This window comes from Anguilla anguilla, chromosome 5 (assembly GCF_013347855.1).
Source record: "Anguilla anguilla isolate fAngAng1 chromosome 5, fAngAng1.pri, whole genome shotgun sequence".
In the NCBI taxonomy this organism is placed as follows: domain Eukaryota; kingdom Metazoa; phylum Chordata; class Actinopteri; order Anguilliformes; family Anguillidae; genus Anguilla; species Anguilla anguilla.
Window position 1 is genome coordinate 19,077,793 of NC_049205.1, and position 25,540 is coordinate 19,103,332.

The 25,540-nt window shown below is 44.6% G+C and overlaps 1 protein-coding gene across 2 annotated transcripts in view; it reads left to right on the forward strand.

Annotated features, from left to right (window-relative positions):
- The window catches only part of cdh13 (cadherin 13, H-cadherin (heart)), a 453,601-nt gene that overhangs the window by 363,620 nt on the left and 64,441 nt on the right, over positions 1–25,540 (forward strand). For both annotated transcript variants that reach the window (XM_035419934.1, XM_035419933.1), the window contains 2 exons: positions 7,025–7,207; positions 7,810–8,063. In XM_035419934.1, the coding sequence (XP_035275825.1) occupies positions 7,025–7,207; positions 7,810–8,063 (437 nt within the window). The remainder of the gene's footprint in view (positions 1–7,024; positions 7,208–7,809; positions 8,064–25,540) is intronic.

Consider the following 25,540-nt stretch of genomic DNA (forward strand, 5'->3'; position numbering starts at 1 on the left):
CTATGTGCCTGCAGCAAGGTCTTGAATTTTCTAAATGATTATGTTGAGGTTTCGTGTTTAATGGGTAAGAAACACTAAATCATGTTTTTGAGTTCTAAAACCGAGTATCCCATCTCCATTCGATACATTGCATTAGCCCTATTTGACGTGGTTCTTAAGATAGATGTCAATGAATGATACAGTTGGATCATTTTACTCTGCAACCACATAAGGACAGCACTTGAGTACAATGAAATTTTATTTTGCCAAAATACACTTATTGATACAAATTCAAAGCCATTTTCTGGCATTATAATAAAATAGCACTTACGGCTAGTTTGATCTACAATATGGGTCCCTATTCAGAATAATGTCAGACACAGATTTTATTTGATTTACTTATTTTTTGTTCTCCCTAGCTGGCTTCGCCACGTGCCTATGACACATTAATGACCATCTCTGTCACCCCTCCCTCCTCAACCCTCCCCTCTGTGCTCTCACTCCCAACTCTAAAGCCCAGTTTGTGTCTTTAAAAACTAAGTGGGCGAAGACAGGTCAAAAGCTGGTGTTGCTGTACACTTTAACGACCTGCATACGATACTAATGAAATGGTATGCTGATATAATTATTGATTGGAGTTAGACTGGGCATTTATGAAATAATTACTGTTGTAAACAATGTTGTGCACTCATATAAAATGTTTATAATTATGCAGGTCACTTGGTTTTAAAACTTTTATTTGCACGTTTAAGGTAATGAATTCAATAAAGTTTGTGACCCAAACTAATAGTGGGTTATCTAGAAAACGGCTCTTACGCTGGGTGGCTCATGCACTGCTCGAGCGCTCAGGTGGGCCCCAGGGTCGTACATCAAATTTGGACCGTGCCAAGCAGCGGCTGGCGCTAGCGTCACCCAGGCCGGGGGCGGCTTCTTGTCACGCGGCAGCGACCCTCGCGCCCGCGAGTCCGCCCGTTGAGCCTCACGCAGAGAGTTTTCCCAGCAGCCCCACTGGAGAACTGCGGCGCGGTGTTAGCCGCCGCTAACACCGCATGCTTAGCGGGAGGGCGCGCGCTAGCCGGCGCTCACTTTTGTGAACAGCGGAGGTTACAGCATTGCGCTCAAATGAACATGACATTCAAAAATTGGGGTGGAAAAGGGGGGGGGGAAGGCACTGGAAGAAAGGCTTTTAGTCATGTAAAAGCCTTTCTTCTTACGCAGAAGCACTTCCCACTGGCGAGGCGTTTAGAACCCTGAGATGGCGCTGGCTGCCACTCAGCGGCGTCCAAAAACGATCATTGGAACACAGAGACATTTAAAAAACGTGCCTGCGGGGGGCGGGAGCTGGTCACTGTAAATCCTGCCTCAGAGCGGGAAAAAATCCATCTGATTGATTTATGTGCTGTTGACAGAGGCTTTAGCCAACTGGTGTAGACTTTGAAGTTGTGCCGATTTGAAATCCCGCCCAAAAGTCTTCAGTTGCAATTTCTGTTCCTTTTAGAGTAGAACGTCTCCCAGATTCACTTGACGCGATGTGCACACTTGCGTTGTAATTGCAATCATGAACTGGAAATGTGCCAGGGAAAATTATGTTAAAGTGAAGTCGTATTGCAGGTTTTCATTGCCTTGGCACTTGTAAAGAATTGAATGACAGTGATATTGTGCATATACAGTATAATTTGAGTAAATGTGTGTGTGTGTGTGTGTATGTGTGTTTGTGCACATACAACAGCTTGGCTGAAAATGCCTAATTCTAATTATCTGGGAGTAGTGTATTATTTTTTCATATCCGTCTGGCAATGAAGCAGGGCTGGCAAAAGTTGAATCATCATTCTAAATGAATGTGAATTAATGGATCAATAAAACAAACATGGTTAATACTTTATTTATTTATTTATTTATTTATTTATTTGTCATAAATAGCAAGTAACCGACCATTAAAATCATACTTGCATACAGTTTAATGATCTCTTAATCACATCTCACATAGGGAACAAGAACATTCCACTTCTTTGCCCTGAAAAGACCCCTCGGTTGCTATGGCAGTATGTTTGGGGTCATGGTTCTGCTTCAAGGTGAAGCGCCATCCAATGAGTTTTCAGGCATTTGGTTGGATCTGAGCAGATAAGATGCTTCTGTACACTTCAGAATATAGCCTGCAGCTGCCATCAGCAGTCACATCATACAGTAAGTAAAAAACAAGTGAGCCAGTTCCAGTGGTAGCCATCCACAACACTACCTTCGCTATGTTTTATAGATGAGGTGGTATGCTTTGGATCAAGAACAGTTCCTTCCTTTCTCCACACTTTCCTGCTTCCATCATTTTTAGGACAGGTTAATATCTGTCTCATCTGTCCATAAGTTCCAGTACTCCACAGTTTTTAAATTTACTTTTTACTTTTTATTTTAAAAGTCTAAACTGGATCTGTTCTTGGTTTACATCTTGTGGTGAACTCTGTGAGGTTTTTCTGGTGTAGTATTCTCTTTATGGTAGTCTTTGACACATTTATGCCTCCATACTAGAGTGTGTTCTTGATCTGTTCAACAGTTGAAAAGGCTTTTTCTTCACAATTGAAAGTAATCTTTGGTCATCCTATGCATTCATGCTTCCTGGCAATATATCAAACAAAGTTGATTTTGATGCACCGCATGCTTTGGTTTGTCTCTGATCGATTTGATTTACTGGCATTGACACTTGTTTAGTACTCATGTTTGAGACACAACAGCAACAGACTCCAAATGCAAATTCCACACCCAGAATCCACTCTAGACATTTTTCCTTAGCTTTTTTGTTCATGAAATAATGATGCAAATGCACACAGCTGGCCAAGAAACAGCTGAGTGGCCATTCATCCCATTACTTTTACTCCCTGAAAATGGAGGGACTATGTACAGGGCTGTAATTCCTACACGGGTCACCCAGTATGAATCTGCACATTAACCCCATATTCATTGTTTTATTTCATATGCAATTTGGTGGAGTATAGAACCAAAATTTCATCAGTGTCCCAATGCTTTTGCATTTAACTGTATGTATGTGTATCATATAGCAGTGTTAAAAGTAATATTCTGCACTGCTTTAGTAAATAATAAAATGGTGTTTCTTATTGATAAAGAACAAGGATGTGCAAAGATATTGTGATCACACCGTTCACGCACACTCTTGGAAATCATGGACCACTCAGTGGATTATCTGTGATCTGGGGGCTGGGAAAAAGCCAAATATCTTCTTTCTCATTTTACACCCAAATGCATTTTCAGTGACTCTAAAAGTGACGATTCTGTTCCAAACATGTGAACCAGCTACTTTGCAACTGTCGGTGAAGAAAAAGTCATTTCTGAGATGCCAGAAAAAATGTATTGAAAAGTATCGAACCCGTGTATGTGTGAGTGTTTAGGCTACACACATTTTTTTTTGTATGGTAATGAGCGGGAGGTTTTTCTGCATGAACTTTCACAGCATCTTGGAGCACTGTAAGAGGTGATAAAAACTAAGATTACATTGTATTTAAACTGTGGGGAGGATTGTGATCCTTTTTCAGATGTTAACACGCTATGGTCTCGTTCACACAAAATTATTATTTTTTAGTTCTAACAGGCATCATATTTACTCTGTCAAAGTAAACTGTACTCTGTCATTGAATAATTCGTGAAAATCTTACTGAAACTAGAAATAATGATTTTTTTTAAAAAGGAGCATAATTTCAGCAGAACTAAAGGTTGTGTTGGGGCTGCCTGGTAATCAAACATAACCCATATAAGGGGATTTTAGTCTTCCCCTGACTCGAATCCCCCCCGTCCCCATGCACACACACACACACAACACAAAGATTAGTCTATGCCACCAAGCCATGCTTCTAAATAACAATTATCACCCTCTCCTCTTCCTCATCTGTATCCAGATGTTGTCTCCTAGGAAGACACACACTCACACACAAACACACACACAAGCACATGCTCACGCACAGACACACACACAAGCACATGCTCACACATAGACACAAACGCGCACTCAGGCTCACCGTCAACACGATTAATTGAAGACTGCAGGTTTCCCATTTGTCATTTCGCTCCCAGTTTCCTTCCAAAACCTCTGCTTTTATGAAGCTGTGGCCCCAGTGGGCTCTAGCCACTCTGAAGCCCCTCCCACACACTCACTGACTATGACTTCCTTCAGCTCACCTGACCTGAAGCTGTCTGAGGGACGCTGTCCTCTTTCCTTCCTGTAAACAGAGCTTTATCTCCTTCCCCCTCCTTTCTACAGTTCTTTCGCTCTTTCTTTTTTTCCCGATAAGTTTTAGTTTCAGCAATTAGCAGCTCGGTTTGAGACAAAGCCCCCGGTCAGGAGCGAACTTTGCGAAAATTGTCTGCTTTGGTTTGGGAAACAGATTGCATCCCATGCTGTGGCATTACCCTGGGGACAAACAGACTGTGGGGAGGAGGGGATCAGAGAGAGAATTGTGGGTTCAGGAAGGAACAGGCTCATCCACTCTTACGTCAGCCTTCCGAACAGCATGTTGCTACTCTATGACAGAGATACGGATTGGTGCTTTGGGTACTGCATTCAATAAGGCATGCGGGAATGCGCATGGGAATCAAAATTTTCTGATATGTATATACATATTCACCTATACAAATGTGTGTGTGTGTGTGTGTGTGTGTTTGTGTGTGTGTGTGTGTTTATGTGTGCACACAATTTCAGTCAGGAGTCTAGTCAGGACTGCTGTCACTCTGAAGAATTACAAGATACAGTGGCAGGTGTGGATTGTAGCCTGTAATTTCATATGTATATGTACGCATGTAGTATGTGTAAAGATGATACAACTTGTGTGAAACTGACACTCATCATGCTCTTGTTTTATGTAGCTATCCATCCCTTCAGAGATCCTGACATACTGAAATATAAAACAGATTAACTAAGTATTTATTGCTAGATAATTAGCTAGTTATACCACACTATTTCACATAGCTAGTAGGAGTCATTTACCCTGCGATTTGTCACAGCTATAATCATATACCGTGGGTGGTGGTGGTGGTGGGGGGGGATTGTGGCCTAGGTGGGGTGGGGGCACTGTCCGCCGACTGTCAAAGACTCAACACACGGATTCCCCCACATCTTAACCCGGCTCTGCCTGCTATCAACAGAGCTAACGAGATAACGTAGAAAGCCAACAGGTCACCAGCTTGCTGGTCAGCTGTGGTAAAAAAAAATAAAAATCTTCCCACGCTACTGTTTACGAACAAAACGCAAGTTTTGTAGTATTGCCCACACACTTTCACATATCGCTTTGGAAATATGGAACAGACCTTGCAAGACATTTTTTTTTTTGCATAAATTGGTTTGTGACATTCCAGTGCATTTTATATTGAGTAGTTCATACATCATTCATCACCAACCCTAAACAGTGTGTACACCTATATAAGTGCACACTTCATGTACTTCTGTGCTTTGAGTAGTGTATACTTCCTTCAGTGCGCTGTAAATGGTATTTGCTTCACTCAGTACTCTTTATAGTATCCACTTTAAAGCTTAATATTTTGCTCAATGCACAGTGAAAATATTCTTCCCCGCACAAATATATGTAATCTTCCCTTCGAGCACATTTCCCAGCGTGTTAGTTTCTTTCACAGAGTTTGCGTAATTTGCACAAAACCACAGATTTGTTTGTGGATTCCTTGCAAGGCCAGGAGCAGAAGACGCTGGCTGGCCTGGCTTCACCCGCGGAAGCTTCTGGCGTCACGCAGGGGCCGCGAAGATCCACAGAGAACACCGCGCGGCTCCAGCGAGATTTCTATAACTTGCGAACGTAGAGAAAATGCAGAAAAGGACTGTGTTTGGGCTTGAACAGCAGGCATTTCTGCCGCTCCAATTCTGACAGGTGGAAGGTGGGAGAGAGAGGAGAGGAAGAGAGAGGGAGGGAGACGGAGAGACAGAGCATGCCGGCTGTGTGTTTTGATAGAAGAGTTCATCTGAGCCCTAAGTAAACCTCATCCTTGCTGACGGCAGCGAGCAGATTTAGCAGAAACAAAAGGGCCGGTTTTATCTTCGCCAGCCCACATGAAAAGAACAATTACCCAGCATTACTGTCAAAACATTATTCCCGTCTCCGTCCGCCCAACCAGGGCTAATGACACCGCTGATATTAAAACATGCGTCATGTGAACACATCTCCGTATTTTCCCCTGCCTCTGACTCGTTTGTGCAGAAAAACGAGAGCGGGCTTTGAACAGACTTGACGGCTGCCACTTTACCCAGCATTCCCCAGTGCTCACTAAGCATGAGTGAGAGGGCTGGCCGAATTGCACCGCTGTTCGCTAAACGCCATCTTTCAAAATGGGGAGATACAGTGTCTTACCTGTGAGGTGTACTGCAGGGAGGATCATGTCAGACACATGATTTGGGCTGCCCTTGGCCCTTCTTTTTATCATTAGGTGAATTTAACTCAATGCCCCCCCCCCCCCCCCGCAAGTCCCACTTTACCTCACAACCCCCCCCCCCCCCGCACCCCCACCCCCCTGCCCCGCAAAGCCCTCTCTCCTCTTAACCACACACCAGCCCCCACCCACCCCCATGGAGAAAGAAAGAAGGAATTAATGTATGAATGAATAAATGAATGAATAAATGCATGAATGCATGAATGAATGAAAAATGTTGTTTTTAAATTTCATTAGAATTTACATAGCACACAGTAATCCTTAAAACATTGTTTAGGATTGAAACACAGCATTTTCATTTCCATTGTGGTCCTCTGACATTTATATGTAGACATGGCAAAAACTTCCAATACAATGCTGTTAATGTAATACAGATGGATATGACAGGACAATACATTCCCCACAGGGCAGAGAGCGTACTGGAAGATTGGCAGATTATATAAAAAAACAATGAAGGTTACACAGTATTTAACAGCTGTCTTTTTAAGGATAATTTTAAGGCACCTGATCACCTGACTGGCACCAAACATCACCCCATGCACCGACGCACTGCACGGTCCCATTTTTAAAACACAACTGGCCTCATCCCTGCCCTCCTCCATTCCCTCGGCAGTTCCAAGCGACGGTGAACGAGGGCTGGACGGGGGTGGTCCTGAACCTGACGGTGGACGACCGGGACGACCCGGCGACCGGGGCGTGGCGGGCGGTGTACTCCATCATTAACGGGAACACGGGCCAGAGCTTCGAGGTGCACACCAACCTGGACAACAACGAGGGCATGCTGTATGTGGTGAAGGTACGGGAACCAGGAGGTGCCATGTTTTCAGTGTTGCTCTGATTAATTATATGCACCTTTTACTCAATACAGTACTGTGAGAAAATGAGAAGAGCTTCATAAAATGTATTATTATTATTATTATTATTATTATCATCATCTTCATCATCACCTCCTATTCTATTAAACAAACCTGAAGTAAATATTTGAAGTGGTATTTTCAATTTTCTGTGTACACTAGGAAGCTGTAACAAGCAAGCTGCCAGCATTGTATTTCCCTGTGCAACAACCATCTTTCTTCATTATGGTGTGGAAGTCACTGGTGTGAGTCTCTACCATTAGAATCTATAAAAGCAGTGGAATGCTATCGAAATGGAATGTGCAGTACAATCCAGCTTCCAGAGTAGAAAACAGCTGCCAGCGAGGAGGTTCAGTTTGAACTAATTTGCTGTCCTTTTTCCCCCCTTCCTCTTTTCTTTCAACCTCCTCCCATACTTCTCCTCACATATTCTTATTTTATTATTCCTTATTGCTTACTTTCCATTTCTGTCCTTCTGTTCTCTTTCCCCCAAAATCAACCGCACACCACAACCCCCCCCCCCCTGCACCCCCCGCACCCTCAGCCACTGGACTATGAAAGCACAGCGTTCCACACTTTGCTGATTAAGGTGGAGAACGAGGACCCGCTGGTGCCCGACGTGGGTTACGGGCCCAGCTCCACGGCGACGGTGCACGTCCGGGTGCTGGACGTTAACGAGGGCCCGGTTTTCTTCCCCGACCCCATGACGGTGACCAAGCGAGAGAACGTTCCCGTCGGCAGCTTCGTCGCCACACTCAACGCCACGGACCCCGACCTTCTCCAGACGCAGTCTGTCAGGTGGGTGATGATGTCATCTGCACGCGTGTTACTGTACGTCCCAAAAGCCAGCCCAAGATCTAATAATCTGGGACTACAATGGACAGTACAAAACAATAACAAAAATTTAAAAAATAAGGACAAAAAAAAACACAGAACACATGTGCAGGTTAACAGGATGGTTCAGGCAAGAAACAGGCCAGAACCAGACTACTCCTTATCTAAAAGAAAGCATAGTGCTAAACCTCCTTGCTTGGGCAAAGCAAAAGGAGTGAGACTTCCGGCAAATACTCTCCCTACTTCGCCCTACCTATCCAAAAAGGTGCTAAAAACAAGAAAGAAAAGAACTGCCTGACCAGCAGTAACCTCCAACAGGAAAAGTACCCAAACAAAACTTTAACAGAAATCAAAACAGCTGCAAATTCTAAAACCACAAGGGAGTCTAAAGCGGTCAAAAGATTATCTCTGAAAGGGGTCTCAAAGGTGAGTCTATAAGAGTCAAAGGGGATCTCTAAAAGGGGATCTCTAAATCTCTTTCAGATTGCAGAGTCTTCAGGCTTTTACACATTTGGGCTGTCAGGTGGACACAGGTGCACATCATCAGCAATCAAGTCCTCTATTTTTTGGATTTTTCAGAAACGTCTAATGACTGTCTGATGAGCTAGCAGGCTGTTCCAGTCACTCAGTGTGTTAATATTAAAGGCCTTTTGCCAAGTTCATTACATGTACTGTTTGTCTTAGAGAGAATAGCAACTGTCTTACTGAATTAAAACTTTTAAATAGTTGAGAGCGTTCAAGTAGATAGACTTAAAATAATCCAATAAGTCTCCAGAAATATAACCACTTGAGCATACATTACGCAGTTTTTACAGTGTCCTCAGAGTTCTCTGTAATTGTGAATCATATTTATTTTGGGTTGCAATGAACCCACTGTCCACAGTAGGACTGCAAAGTGCAACCAACATTCTCCTTGTGCTTTCAGGGAAAAAACAGTGTGAACTTTAAATATGCGTCAAATCTCATTTCACATGTGGCATTTACCGAATTCATCTATCAACATTCCTGAATGTTCTTTTAAAAATACATTTTGACAGCAAAATGAATTCCTTAAGGATTCCTTAAGGTGAAAATACATGGCAAGTAAGGAACTTGGTTGATTGCAGTGAAGGTTAATTAACTTTTCAGGATGACTTGAGATGAGATGAGAGAGACAGAGAAAGAGAGAGAGGGAAGAAAATAAAGGAAGCATTCTATATCAGAAAGTGCACAGTATTTTTTCATTAGAACGGTGTATGGAAATGGAAAAGTTCATGGAAATGTCCAACATATTCAAAAACTGGAATTACAGCCTTTTTTCTCTTGAGAAATTGTTTGAAAGCTCGTAATGCAGAACTGAGCGCCAGACCTTGAGAAAGAGCTCACAATGATCTCCTTTGCTGAACTCTTTCCTGCTCTACAGCTGCATTACATACCTCCCTCCGGCACACACACACACACATACACACACACATGCTCACACACGCACACACACGCACACTTATGCTCCGGTGTGTTGTTTTGCGATGTGACTGTCAACTTTCACACAAAACTCGAAACATTAACAAGGGTATGTTAAATAAAATTACCACCGTGTCTTTGGTGCAAAGTAAGTGTGGAAGTGATTCTGTGTTTTCTCATCAAAACCACTGTTTTTACTCCCGCTAAATGTTTGAGAAGGCAATTTGACATGATGATACCTCACAGTGTTTGATATGAATGTGAATGTGAATATGCGTGCACTTGTGCATTTGCTGAGTGTCACTGTGCACTCGCTTGTTAGTGTGTGCATGTGTGTTTGTTTGATTGTGAGTGTGTGTACATTCATGCGTGTGAGTGCGTGTATGCGTGTGTGTGCGCGCGTGCACGTGTGCATGCATGTGTGTGTGTGTTTTTGTTGTATATTTCCTCCAGTGGCAATTTGAGTGCAACTGAACTTTTTGGGTCATGTCTGTACTGTATATTCTCTTACACTCTTCTTTGATTCACATCCCATCATGGACTCCCTGCTTTGAGCTCTCAGTTCTGCGTGTAAAACTGAACATATCCCTTCACAAGCCTAGAGGCTCATTACTTTACCTGTATGTAACAGTAAAATTATTCTGTCTTTTCCAAGAAAGGCAATTGCTTGGGAAGTCTGTTAGCAATCAACCTTATAGAACAATTACATACATTACATTAATTGCGTGTAACAGTAAAATCATTCCCCAATAAACTGAGATGACAATTACAGTAACTGCCTGTCAGTAAAATTCACTTCGTGAATCTGTAAATGATTTAGTAATTGACCTAAACATTCTTTACTGTATGTGTAGATTACAGCCCTTAAATGCCTGCTTTCATTACTCTGTATTATTTTATATCAAATGTGCAATGGTAAAATAATTCCCTAACTGTCCGAAAGCCTATTATTTTAACTGTGTGCAACAGTAAAATCATTCCCTAACTGTCCAAGAAGCCTATTATTTTAGCTGTGTGCAACAATAAAATCATCCCAACTGCCTAAGAGGCCCATTATTGAAACTGTGACTTTAATGCTTGTCTCTCTAGTTCCACTGCTGCTTGTATCTTTATGTGAGGACGAAACACTGATCATTTTATGAGCTGAGCTTTTGGCATAGATTTGTGCCCGTGTCTGAACTGGTGGTGAGGTTTTCATGTAAATACACCCCTGCCACAAATGACCTGTGAGATAAAGCACTTTGGTTGTGATGTTTTCAGTGTGATCGTTACTGCTTTTCGAGCCAATGAGGCTCCTCGATATTCCAGGCATTTACCCTTGAGTTTTATTCCGCCTTTACTGTGTCCTTATTTGAGGACAGCACTGTTTACTGTTTTTGCCCCACTGTTCACTTGAAGTTAGGGATAAAAGGCTTTCATCATTTATCTCTATCTGCACTATTTTACATTGCAAAGCATTGCTAAAGTGTATGTTTAATCGAACATGAAACCAATGATCATTCATGAATGTGAATGATTTAAATGTCTTAGCGAGTCAGTGTTTTCATTATGTGTCACCTAGTCCAGGTAAAGAGCCTTTTAGGTACACTTCTTATCTCACCTCCGATACTGTTTATGAGTCTGTTAGTACAAATATTTACCTCAGATAATATGCCATGTCTAAAATGACAAATATGTGTGATGTTTGGTCTGCGTCCAACAGCCCCAGTCCATGAAATGAGAATAAATACACACAGCATTGGAAATGCACGAACACCACGAAGAAAAAGAAAATATAAATTCGGGGGAGATAACCATTAAGTGCCGGCGCTGGAGGCTTCATGTTATTAGTCAATGCCGAAATGGACGCAGACCCTCACCCGAGGAATCGGACAGAATGTGGGAGGCGGCCGCGCAGTAAACGGAAGCTTCCGGAATAACGAGGAGCCCGACAGACGGTAGCGCTCCGCACGCTACGGCGAGAGGCTCGGCGAGATTCGCGGCCGCGAAACGGGCCGGGTCGGCCGCCGTAGAGGAGGGAGGGGGCGGGGACGACGGCGGGGGGGCGAGGCGCGGAGGCGGACCAGCCAGAAGCGTTTAACGGCGCGCCTCTCTCTCAGCTACCACCCGCGATATCCTCTGGAGGCCTCCCAGTTTTGGCGACGCTACCCGTCTTTCCACGGGCGCAGCTGCCGTAAGTGAAAAGGCACGGCTCTGCGTGACTCTGGCTTTACATAGGCCACCGGGTCTAAGATGAATTAGCTTCGCTTCCTAGCGGCTCTTTTCCTCCCCATTAATAGTGCCACGTCATTAGCGGAGGCCTTTGTGGATCAGCCTGAATGCTTAATGATCCTCATTCACACAATATTATACAAGTTTTTTTTTTTTTTTTTTTCTGGGTGAGAATTCTAGGAACTCGTAGGAAAATCGTATGCATCTACGGCAGAGATCGATTACTTCTTGAAAGCAACTTTATGACCGATTATGAACGCTTTGTGACTCCTATGTAACTATTTATGGGGAGTTTGTATGGTGCAAAGGAAGCGTAATGCTTGTGTAGATTGACCTCACAGCTACCCTCCAACTATGGAAAACTGTTCGGTTGGCAGCCAGTGACCCTCCCTGTGTAAAATGTACCAACTATTTCAGAATTTCTGATTTGGGGGAAAGACTATTTCATCATTTCTACCTTGTAGCTGAAAATATTTTGCCAATGGTCTTTTAGTGTAGCTCTGTACCACTTTACTCACTGATCTAACAGTGACCACAAAACATTCCTTTCTTTGGCAGCCTTGACTTCTTATTTTTCCCCTACTGAAATTATCAGGCTGGCCTCCACTGTGCCTATACTCGGTCAGAATCAGTCTCTGGTGAACCTTTATCTCTGATAGTGAAGAGAGACCTGATCCCGTGCATAGTGATGACCTGATGCAGATTAAGTCTGGTGCATGCTTGCACACAACCGGACCTATGCTGATTCATACCAATTGGAAAATTGACCGATTGACCGTGTTCACCGTGAACCCATGCCACGAGCCGGCCAGAGGAGGTTGGTCTCCCCCTAATCGGAAAACGCAAGTTTTCTTCCTAATTGCCCACCTAGGGAGTTTTGTCTTGCCACTGTGGCCCTAGGCTTGCTTCAGTGCGGTGAGCTGTGAAAAACATACACACAGTCTTTGCTCAGACGCTGGAGTTATATGGAAATTCAGATGTGAAAAGCAGGAAAACCCCACGTCTGTTCATCGCTCCCATTTATTGAATTGTGTACGATGTTTCGACCCTCTGGTCTTCAACGGGTGTTAATCTGCTCGTAGTTCGATACATGGGAGCAATGAAGAGTAGTGTGTGGGGTTTTCCTTCTTTTAACATCTTTATTTGTGTTAGAAACAGCGGCGCTGAACTGCAGCTGCACTGGCTGCAGCTTTACCAGGGAAGAGGGGAATCAGCCACCTCTGTTCTCCGGATCAGACGCTAGCGATCAGATGTGTTAGCGCTGCTAAAGGCTCCTCCCTGAGGAGCTGGGGAAACAGAGGAGCCCTCTTCTCATATCAACATGGAGGAGTAAACCCCACATCACTCCCTCCCTCCCTCCTACCCTGCCTTCACCTTTCTTATCTGTCTGCCTCTCACTTTACCTGTCTATCTCTCTCTCTCGCTCTCTCTCTCTCTCTTCTTTTATGTCCCTCTCTTTCTCGGTTGAACCTCTTTTGATCTGGCATACCTGGAGAGGGGAGCTTTGAGGTGACATATCTTTCACCTGTAGGTGAGTGAGAAAAGGAATAAAATGGAGCGAGAGATAGGGGGAGGGAGGGAGGGAGAGAGAGAGAGAGAGAGAGAGAGAAAAGGAGGGTAGGGGTGGTTAGGTCCTCATCCAGAAGCAGCAGGGTTAAAGGAAGAGGATACAAAACATAACTGATTTGACTCATGGGTCCAGTCCAGAGATTGATGCTTTCTCTGGGGAGGATGAACTTCACGTGTGCTGCCGGTAGCTGCAGGTGTGCTGAGTGATCGCACACTGCCATCCCACCTGTTTTAACAGCTTTGTTTTGAAACCACATCAATATCATTATGACCTCCCTCTGAATCTCCAAAACACCTTTGAAGGCCCGACTTCTCCTTTCCCTTGTTATCCTCCTTTCATCTTTTATTATTTTTTTTCAATTAAATCAACATCAATTAAAATTACATGCAGCGATTCTTGAAATCTTCATATTCTAGTCTGCACTCATGAAATAAATATGAGAGAAGGAAGCTGATTCAAGTCGATGTGTTTGTCTCTGCAATCTTAAAAAAGCTCGGAGGAAAGATTACAGAGGTTCCCTCCCCATCCCTCTGCCCTGCCTCATCATCTCTCTCTCTCTCTCTCTCTGTCTCTCTCCCTCCCTCTCTCTCTTTTTCTCTTTATCTCTCCCTCCCTCTCTCACTGGTGCTGCCTCGTGTTAGTTTCCTGATGAATCTAAAGACGTGTAATTTAAGGGCGATATAATTAATTGAGCTGACAAAAAGAGGCACGTTTTGCATAGCACATACACTCCTCAAGATCAGAGAATACGGAAACTAAATATAGCAGGTTTTGATATGAGTAATTGCATTTAATTTTTAGTGCCATGTATATAATGCATATCTCTTTAGAGCGTTAACCAGTGCAATGTGAAAGGGCTGAAGGATTGAGTAGCTGAATAGCGCTAGGAAGTGTTTTTTGGCACTAAAAGCTGAAATAAGGTTTTTGGGGAGTGGGGTGAGGCAGCACATATCTTCTGGCAGATGTTTTATTTTTTTATTTTTTTGCTAAACAAAATTATAGCTTCTCACCTGTGTCTGGTATACACTGTAGCATACATGTGAGGCTACGCTAACCCCTCCTGCCATTACCGTTCCCCTTCATGACCCCTCCATAATAGCAGCGCTATTAACAGTACACTAGCAATGCTTTGTCACCAGAGCACTTGATCTGCCAGCCCAGACCTGTGTGGCATTCTCAGTGCGGTACGGTACCGTATCAGATCCACACCAGTGCTGACTGGCCGCGAGCATCCAGTACATTACATTACATTACATTACAGGCATTTAGCAGACGCTCTTATCCAGAGCGACTTACACAACGTTTCACATAGTGTACAGCTGGATGGTATACACGGCATCCCCCACACTGGGAGGCATTCGGTCAGCATGGACAACCGTTTAGCACCGCTCACCAGCGACCCCTGGTGGCCATTCTGATGCCCGCGATCCTCTTGCCGAAGCCGCACTTCAGAGCGCTCTCGGACTGACGGCGGGGATTGCGGCAACGGGCGCTGACGACCTGTCTGAGAACTATTGTCCTGTGTCTTTGTGGCAGCGGGCCTGTCCTCAAAGTGAAACCTTCTGTGGAATTTAAAGCCGTGAATCGCGGCTGCTGGTTCACTGTTGGGTTCACCCTGACCTGCTGATCATTATTTCTGTGTCCTTTCAAATGGCTTTTTATTAAACCGCGGTGCCGTTAGGAAATGCAGGGGAGAACAGGAGCCTTCTTTCATCAGGAGAAAGTGGGTGTCAAGTTCACCTGTACAGTTGGAGTCTGGCCGCCGCATCAGGTTGGCGGGACCTTACTGTAAGTCACATGACCTGTGCTATTTCTAAGCATCTCTTTAGTTTAAAGTTTTCAATTTGTTGTCTTAAAACCCAGAAACTCTTCTCCCAGAACTTCTTGAATTCCTGAAATTGTTACACAGCCGTCTTGTCAGGTTGTTGTTTTGTTTACTCAGAAACGGGCTTTACGTCGGAGTTGGTCTCCTCGAACCCCCCGCCCACGGGAGACACGGTTCGAGAGGAGGGGCAATAATTTCAGGGCAGGGTCCCACGAATGTCCAGAACTCGTCGCCAACTCGCAGGCCGACTCACGGACTAAAAATTACATCTCAGATTAAAAAGTCACTGCTTTAATATTCACTGAACTTGGCAGCAAGCCTCACTGTGGCAGGCCCATGTGTGATTCCTAAGTCTGATCTGCACATGTAAAAATGATCAGCTCGGAGACCGAGGGGGAACTGGGGGTGGAGTGCAGCTGTGATAAGTGAGCTTACTTACAGGGAGTCAAGCTCTAGCCAGTGCGAGGATTCGGATCTCATCCCGTGTACTGTTGACGTGAAATCGGGAGGACCGCTTTAATATTTAATTATGGGAAGAATGCAGGACATCTTCAAAAGAGCAGCAATGAGCAAGGACACGGACTGGAGGCGATACAGAAGAAATTTTATTTTTTGGAGCTTTTTTTATTAAGAGTGGCTTTTAATATGCTTTACTCTTCATTCTCTGAAATGTCACCAATGCTCTGTCTGTGTGTGTGTGTGTGTGTGTGTGTGTGTGTGTGTATGTGTGTGCGTGTGTGTGAGTGTGTGCATGAGTGTGTGTGTATCTATATGTGTGTATGTGCATGTTTTATACCACCACGCACTCTGCTCCTGCTGACTGGCTGAAGCTAAGCAAGTGTGGGCCTGGTTAGTACCTGGATGGGAGACCGCCAGGGAATACTGAGTTGCTGCTGGAAGTGGTGTTGGTGGGCCAGCAGGGGCAATCTTCCCTCTGGTCAAATAAACCCCAATGACCCAGTGCAGTGACGGGGACACTGTGCTGTAGGAGATGCCGTCTTTCGGATAAGACGTTAAACCGAGGTCCTGACTCACTGTGGTAATTAAAGATCCCATGACACTTATTGCAAAGAGTAGCGGGGTTCCCCAGTGTCCTGGCTAAAATCCCAGATCTGGCTCTCACAAAAACTTGCCATCTAATCATCCTCTGATTTAATTGGCTAAAAATGTTCTCTCCCTCCATTGGAGCTGCTCAGTGGCTAACAATAGAGGATTGTGGTTGTACTGGGCAGCTCCCAGGTGTGAATGTGTATGAGTGTGAAGCAGGGGATTGCTGCAAATGAGCATCCGTGCTCAGCGAACCTACTCTGTGTAAATAAAAGTTTAAATAAAAAATAAAAATTCATGAATCATTTAGAAGACTATTGGGCCCTTTCTATACATTTAGCATATGAGGCCACCTGTTGAAATGAAAATAGCAGCTTCTTTGGGTTGCATACTACAGTGCATCTTGTGTATTAGTGCTCCATCCAGGAGGACCAGTTAGTTTATGAAAAACATTCTAGTGATGACTTGGGACCAGTACAGATCCTTTAACCTTGCCCATTTCAGAAGAGGACATTTCAAACGACTCCTATGCGCTGTGCAATTTGACAGCAAAACAATTTTCCAGCATCCTTCAGGGATTGCAGCTAAATAGCCGCCATCTTGTTTCATTTGATTTTACAGTCTCCGGCTTCATTTTCCGCAGCTTCTTTCAATCTGATTTGATCTTAGCCAGAGCAGAATGAAATATATTGGTTGCATTACCTTCCATAAAAATGAAATCTTTTAAAAGGTGCCAGAGATTGCTTATGACGTGTGCATTTGATTATGGTCCATTGCGCGTGCATAATACTGCGCAGTACCAATGAAGAGCATTAATCAGAGAAACTGCTTCACAGACACACAGGTATCAGTACAGGTGGGCCAGTGCCGGTGCCAGTGGTGTGTACAGATGTATCGGGGAAGATGTGTAGTGTACAGGTGTATTAATACAGGTGTGATATGTAATGACGTGCCAGTATATCAGGTGTACAGACATGGGGTGCGTAATGCAGGTGTGACTTTTAAAGGTGTGTCAGTATATCAGGTGTACAGTCTGTTAATTCAGGTACACAAGTCTGTTAAGTAGATTCTGAGATGTTTTTTTTTTTTTTAATTCAACCAGAATATATGTATATATATATATATATATATATATATATTGCGTCTTTCAAAATGAATTGCCATAGTAATGCGTCAAATTGGGCATTTGCCTAGCCTACATATTGTGCTTCCCAGTCCTCCCCACATCCCCCTCCCCCAACCCCAACTCTGGTCCACAATCCCTCTACCTCCCAACTGGTGCACTGTCTGGCCTAGGGCACACTATGGCCCTGTCTCTGGTAATGGCTCAAAGCAAGCTTTTATCTGATCAGAAAGTGCTGTCGTGAAGGCTAGTCTAAAATGGACAAAACGCTTTGCAGTGCCTTTAAGTGGACCTGCTGCTGTAAAACAGGCTTTCGGTGCATATAAATAAATAAATACATAAATACGAAGGTACACTCAAGTAAATGCGAGGACAAATAAGTTTGCAATCGTTTAGAGAAAGTCGTAAAATGTCTCACCCCTTGTGCAGTTATGGTGTGTGTGGGTATACAGCACTGAATTACAGTATTCAAGCTGCCAAGGCATGCAAACTGGGTCTGATGCTGTCTATGGTGCTGAAACATTGTGAGTATGTGCTTTGTGTGTGTGTGAGTGCGGTGTGTGTGTGTGTGTGTGTGTGTGGGTTGTGTGTATGCGTTTGTGTCTCTGTGTGTGTATGTGTTTTTATGGTGTGTGTGTGTGTGTCTGTGTGTGTGGGGGGCATGTATTTGTGTATGTGTATGTGTTTCTGTGAATGCATGTGTGTATGCGTGTGTGTCTGTGTGTGTCTGTGTGTGTTTGTGTTTATGTTTGTGTATGTGTGAGTGTGTATGTGTGTGTGTGTGTGTGTGTCTGTGTGTGTTTGTGTCTGTGTTTGTGTATGTGTGTGAGTGTGTATGTGTGTGTGTGTGTGTGTTTGTGTATGTGTGTGTGTGTATGTGTGTGTGTGAGTGTGTATGTGTGTGTGTGTGTGTGTGTTTGTGTTTGTGTTTGTGTATGTGTGTGTGTGTGTGTGTAAGGCATGTGTGTGTGTATGTGTATGTGTGTGTGTGTGTGTGTGCCTGTGTGTGTATGTGTGTGTGTGCATGCGTACACTGTGGGTGATGTAGTGACACAGAGTGATAAAGGGAGTGGGGGAAGGGGAATCGTTTCAGGTTCCAGGTCCCCTCCCTGTTTCTCCAGATTAATCAGACAGTGAGTGCTGTGGCTCCAGAGAGGGGCTGATAATGATCCACATCACAAAAGTAATGAGAGTGCAGGAGCTTAAGACCTGCCTGCAGTTCACCTTTTTATGTTTATAGGCCTGTGAAAGACGTCCCCGCTCCATTCCTCTTCCCTCTGTGAGAGCAGTGTCTCTCGCCTCCATTCTTGTCTTCCCTCCGCGCACTCCGCGCAGGACATCTTTGTGATGAACGCCCTCGTGGAGAGAGGGCTGTCAAATTTTCAATGGCGTACATTTTTCTCGTGTCGGGGAGAATTAACTCTCGCGGATGTTATTATCCAAGCCGGAAGAGATTCCAGACAATTTTGTGCCAGTTTATCTCGGCGTGTCATTCAAATCTCATACATAGTTTAAAAAGAAATTGAGTGCGGCCTTTCAAGCTCTTCCAAAATCAAATTTTTCAGAGATCGGCGAAAGCGTGCGGATCTTCCCCTCCCTCGCGCCCGCTTTGCCGCGACATTGGAATCCTTGCTCCGTGACAAAGATGCCCCCCCCCCCCAGGAAAAAGATTTCTCCGGTCTGAGTCATCCCCATAGAAGCTTCTTACACCACTTATGTTGTGTCCATAAAACTGCATTCTGCCATCTAAATGGCTCTTCCTGTCCTCGGCAGAGCTGGTAAAGCAGATGTTATTGCCTTGGAAATGGACCCAGCAGCACACCTCGCACAGTGTGCACTTCCATGCTTCTCAATATGTGGTAATCAAACACTTGAGCCTGTCCACCTGCGGTTTCATGCTCAGTTACTGCGCTGGGGATGGGGGCACTTTTTACACACCCGTGTGTTTTTCCCTTACATCACATTCACCTATGCCTACGTTACTTCACTAGGTCTCTGAGATTACTGATCTCTAACCTGTGAGTTACCCAGAGCACAGATCTCTCACCTGTGTGAGTTACTCTGGGCACAGTGATCTCACCTGTGTGAGTTACCCAGAGCACAGATCTCTCACCTGTGTGAGTTACTCTGGGCACAGAGATCTCACCTGTGTGAGTTACCCAGGGCACAGATCTCTCACCTGTGTGAATTACTCTGAGCACAGAGATCTCACCTGTGTGAGTTACTCTGGGCACAGATCTCTCACCTGTGTGAGTTACTATGGGCACAGTGATCTCACCTGTGTGAGTTACCCAGAGCACAGATCTCTCACCTGTGTGAGTTACTCTGGGCACAGAGATCTCACCTATGTGAGTTACCCAGAGCACAGATCTCTCACCTGTGTGAGTTACTCTGGGCACAGAGATCTCACCTGTGTGAGTTACCCAGAGCGCAGATCTCTCACCTGTGTGAGTTACTCTGGGCACAGATCTCTCACCTGTGTGTTACCCAGAGCACAGATCTCTCACCTGTGTGAGTTACTATGGGCACAGTGATCTCACCTGTGTGAGTTACCCAGAGCACAGATCTCTCACCTGTGTGAGTTACTCTGGGCACAGAGATCTCACCTATGTGAGTTATCCAGAGCACAGATCTCTCACCTGTGTGAGTTACTCTGGGCACAGATCTCTCACCTGTGTGAGTTACCCAGAGCACAGATCTCTCACCTGTGTGAGTTACTCTGGGCACAGATCTCTCACATCTGTGAGTTACCTAGGGTACAGATCTCTCACCTGTTTGCAGATTGAAATACACAGGACAGGGTTTATCAACCATGCTCTTAATTAGTTCATGTTATTGAAAACACGATGCTAAGTTCCAAATATTTTTGCAATAACATACTGCAGGTTCGGCTCATTACCATGTGCTTTGTCTTTGTACCCTTCATTACCCACAAATGGTTTAATTTCATTGGCCAGCTGTCCACACTTTCAGCATTTAGGAGTTCACTGATTACGGTTCCAGGTCAATCAATGAATCGATGCAAAATATAACCTCTTTCAGAAGGAATCATTTGCTACAGCACATTGCGGAAAATTAAAGCATTCTTCGTCTGGGAGCTTATCTGACTGATAACAAGTCCTTAAATTAATATGGATATATGCATTACGTGTAGCATCAATATCTGTTCCTGACATAAGGTGGTATTAAGAGGGTAAACCTTGCATAATTAGACATTAAAATGTCTTGTTAAAAACAACTGACAGCTCTTCGGGCTTCTGGATATTGCAATTAAACAAGCATGTCCGGGGGTTCTCCAAGACCAGGGTCGAGAACCACAGACACAGGGCACTGACCTTACCCGTGTGAAGCCCTGTTTCGTGTGGAAAGATGGAGACGGTTGCCGTGACCACTGTCCTCCAAATGAAAATGTCTTGTTAAAAACAATTGACAGCTCTTTAGGCTTCAGGAATTGAAATTAAACAAGCATGTCCAGGGGTTTTCCAAGACCAGGGTCGAGAACCACAGACACAGGGCACTGACCTTACCCGTGTGAAGCCCTGTTTCGTGTGGAAAGGTAGAGACGGTTGCCGTGACCACTGTCCTCTGAATGGCAGCGCTAGCTCTGCGCGCTGGCGCTGCTAAGAGGCACTGATAATCCCTCTTCCTGGTCTGTAGGGTTTAATAATGCAGCACCCCGGCTCTCTGCTGTGATTAATGGATGCTCGCCAGCCCGCCTCATTCTTAACGCATTTTTCTCTTTTCTTGAAATAGTTCCTGCGGTTGAGCGTTCCCTTTTTGAAATCAATGACGTGTCAGTGTGACTCTGAGAAACTCACCACAGGCAATGCCGTCACCCCTGTAAGGTTTCCAAAGGCGTCTGAAAACACTTTAGGTTTTAAAGAGCATGACATCCGTCAACGAAGCAAAGCTCTTTGTGTGTACTCTAAAGGAGTGTCAGTACTCTACAGGAGACCCATTCCAGCGCTATGTCTGCGCTCTCTGGGAAAGCCATTTTGGCTCTTCTATTCATTTTGGTTCTCTAAAGGAGAACCGTACCAGCTGACCTTCTGCGCTCTTCAGGAGAGCCATTCTGGCAGCGCATGTGTATTCTTGAGGAATACAGATGTCAGCACCCTACGAGAGAGCCATTCTTGTAATGTGTCTCCACTCTGTGGAAAACAGCTCTACCTCTGTGGGTACCCATTCCAGTTCTGTCCCAATGTTGTACAAGCAAAGTGCTCCAGCTCCACGTCACTGTTCTACAGGAGCACCATTCCGGCTCTGCGTCTGTAATTAAAGGAAGAAACATTCAGGCTCTGTGTCAGTCCTCTACAGGAGAGCCATTCCGGCTCTTATCTCTACATTGCTTGATGCTCAGTCTTGTGAGAGGCACTTGAAGATGAACAGATAAAGCCGGGCTGCACTTGGTCCCAGTCAGGTGCTGAGCATTGTTTCCCCATAATGAAAACAATCAGAAATATGAAACACGCCGGCGAAGGAGGCCGCGCTTTGCGGCCTCGCCGAAGCGAGGGGAAATTGCTTTCCCTCAAATTAATTTACAGCTCTATGATTTTGAACCGAAGCAAAGCACCTTCTCTCCGTGCTTTATTATGGTAATAAATTTAATTTTATGTGCAGGGTCGCTGAGGCATAATTATGTATGTAAATGCGGCGTGGAGCGTCTATTACCTGTAACAAAAACCCGCCACACTCCTCCCCCTCCCCGCCATCAGTGGTGTCCCGCTGCAGACAATACAAACTACCGCTAATGGCACAGACAGTAGTAATCAATCCCGATGGGGGGAGAGACACACTGAGCGCGTGCGGCGGCTCTGCGTGCGCGATGCGATCTGATGTAACGCTCGTGTAACGTCACGTATTGCCGTCCAGCTGTTCTCAGCCTGCTGGACGGACACTCTAATCCTAGCCTGCACTTACTGACTGGGAAAGCCGCTCATACAGCTGGGCTGTTCCCGGGGGCAACCGAGGTAACGTATGACACTCAAAGAGTAGAACAGCGATGTCACATCCCAGACACTTCCAGGGAGGGCACGGAGGGGCGGAGCCAATGTGACGGAGAGGATGCAAGGTAGTGGTGGGGCTTTGTGAATGCAAAAATGGGAGGGGCTACCAAATGCTGTCAGTTTCTCTCTGACTTCAACCAATTGTGGTGTCTTTGCTGAGGAGAGAAAACAAGCCAGTGATTGACAGTTTTATGTAGCTCTACTAGATTAATTCTTACTATCCGATCACTAATTCAAGGGAGCAGCCAATTGACAAGAAGGGAGTTGAAGAGGGAGGGTTCAGTGATATGAATATTATATTAGGGAGTAGAGTACTTGCTCCCCCATCCACCCCCTACCCTTCTCTCTGTGAGCAAGGTGAGCTGAAGATTTCTGTGATCATCAGATAGAAAATAACTGATGCTCTGTACTATCTTTAGAGGCATCATGCTTGTCTTATCTTTAGGATAGTAGGGAACAGCATTAGGCGAACATGATCATAAGGTCAGTATAGGAGGGAGGAGATAATACAGGCACACCCGTATGGCATTATATGAGTGAATGTGTGTGTGTGCATGTGTGTGTGTGTACGTGTTTCTGCGTGTATGGCTTAGAGAGAGCTGGAGGACCCAGAAGAAGTTAAGTGTCCAAGTGTCGACTGCGCACACAAACACACATACAGACACTCCCATCACACATACACACACACTCCCAACGCACACACACACAGACACACACACACGCACACACAGAGACACACGCACACACACACACACAGACACACGAACGCACAGACACACACACAGACACACGCTCGCACACACACGCAAGCACATGCTCACATGCACGCACAGAGACACACACACACACATGCACACACACACACACAGACACACACACGCAAACACACACAGACACACACATGCACGCACAGACACACACACGCACACGCACACACTCAGACACACACATGCACAGACACACACACTGTGAACTTTATTGAGCTCTTTTCATCTTTACTTTGGGGGGCGCGCTTGTGGAAATGTCACTTAGCCATAAAATACTTGGCAGGTCTCCAGGTGCTTGAGGAGCCATACGCTTTGATATCTGATTCATTCCAAACTGTTATGCCATGAATGTGTGCTATTTGCTTTTGAACTAATTTACGTAAGTGCCAGAACAGTACTTGTTTAATCTCACATTTCAAAATATATGCTGTTGAAACACTAATATTATTTAGAAGTAAAGCTGACCATATTCAAAGCACAAATTTGCCCTTGCTCAAATCCCCTCATTTCCAGTTGTGTGTTTGCTTGTTTTGGATTGTGTGTGTGTGTGAGTGTGTGTGAGTGTGCATGTGTATGAGCCTAAGTGTGTGTGTGTGTGTGTGTGTGAGCGTGCATGCATATGTGATTGTGTGTATGTGTGTGTGTGTGTTATTTGTGTATTTTTCTTAGCTTTATTCAACTCCATTTCCCACTTGACCAGACAGCTTGTGTCTGCCCTGGGCCAGTGTGAGACCTGCGTCTTTAATGAGGATTGGAGCCCATGCAGTATGGACAGAAATACTTTTACATTTTTACTTTTACACTTGTTTGGGAGAAAGACATAGTTTTTCCTTGATTTGGTTCTGTACTCCATAATTTTAGATTTGCAATAAAACAATACACATATGGTTAAAGTACAGATTCTCAGCTTTTATTAAAGGGTATTTTAATCCATTTTTGTTTCACCTTGTAGAAATAATTAGTCAGGTGTGTTCTATTGCTTCTTTAGTGCAAGTATTAGAGAGCTTTCAGTGTTTAGTCTTGATTCCAGGCTTTTGATTGGCTTTGGAGTCTGTTTTTTAAATCCTTTATATAAAAGAAAAGGACCAGAGATGTTCCAGTGAAAGTCTAGTGAAAGTCAAGGAAGCCATTATGGGGCGACATAGCTCAGGAGGTAAGACCGATTGTCTGGCAGTCGGAGGATTGCCGGTTCAAACCCCGCCCTGGGCGTGTCGAAGTGTCCTTGAGCAAGACACCTAACCCCTAACCCCTAACTGCTCTGGCGAATGAGAGGCATCAATTGTAAAGCGCTTTGGATAAAAGCGCTATATAAATGCAGTCTATTTACCAGTCCATTATGAGGCTGAGAACAGAAACATAGGCCCAACCTTAGGCTTACCAAAACAAACCGTTTTTGAACAAACTTGGTTAAAGTCCAGATTTTCAGCTTTTATTAAAGGGTTTTTTATATATATTTTTATACATTCTGGTTTCACCATATAGAAATGACAGCATGTTGTTTAAGCTACAATCAAAATGGCGGAGGTATAGAATGCATTGCATTCAGTACAGAGGTACTGTGTAAGTCTTACTGAAAGACAGGTGAGTGACCCGCATTACATATGAACAGTATACATTCAAAAACACATTTCAAAGACACTCTGCTCATGCCAGTACAAGCAGAGAGCTCATGTGGTTGTGTAATTCTGACTGAGCTGCTGTGATTGGCTCAGGTTTTATGAGTTTGCATTCATTTCACCACTTATCCGTCTGTCTTACATTTTTTCATCATTATTTCTTCGGCAGAAACTTTAAACAAGGACGTCACCAGGTGTGACAGTGGCAATTTGCCTGCTGCGTGTAAACATGGCTGGGCATGACTTGCATTAATTGCGGCTCTTGTTCGAGTCTGGCTTCCCTGTCAGAGCCACAATGGAGGCTCTGGACCTGTGCACCCCAGCGGTGGCACTGTGGCAGTGTTTTTGGCTCCTGTTTGTGTGCTTTTGTTCGTGCCAGGATTCCTCGCCAGGGAGCCATATCTGAACCTGCAGGTTCGGTAGCTTTATTAAGAAAGCACAGATCCCCTTCCTCGGGATAAAAGAAAGAGTGAATCCAGAGCCGACCCTTGGGTTTTGGAGGCCCTCAAGGAGAATGTTGTTTTGGGCCCAAAGTGCTCCAAAAAAGAGAGAGAGAGAGAGAGAGAGAGAGAGAGAGAGAGAGAGAGATGTGTGTGTGTGTGTCAGTGTGATGAGCAAAAGAGAATATGAGCATGCTCTACAATATGAAACCAATGTTCCTACAACACTCTTTATCGGGTGTAGCATTTGCCTGTATGTATGTGCCTGTGTTCGTATATGATTGTAGGTGTGTATAAGTGAGGAAGAGAGAGATGAAGACACATCCATTACATGCAGAGAGTCAAAGGTCTTTCCACCACCCCTCTCCCAAGCCTTGTTTATTAAACACGAATTAG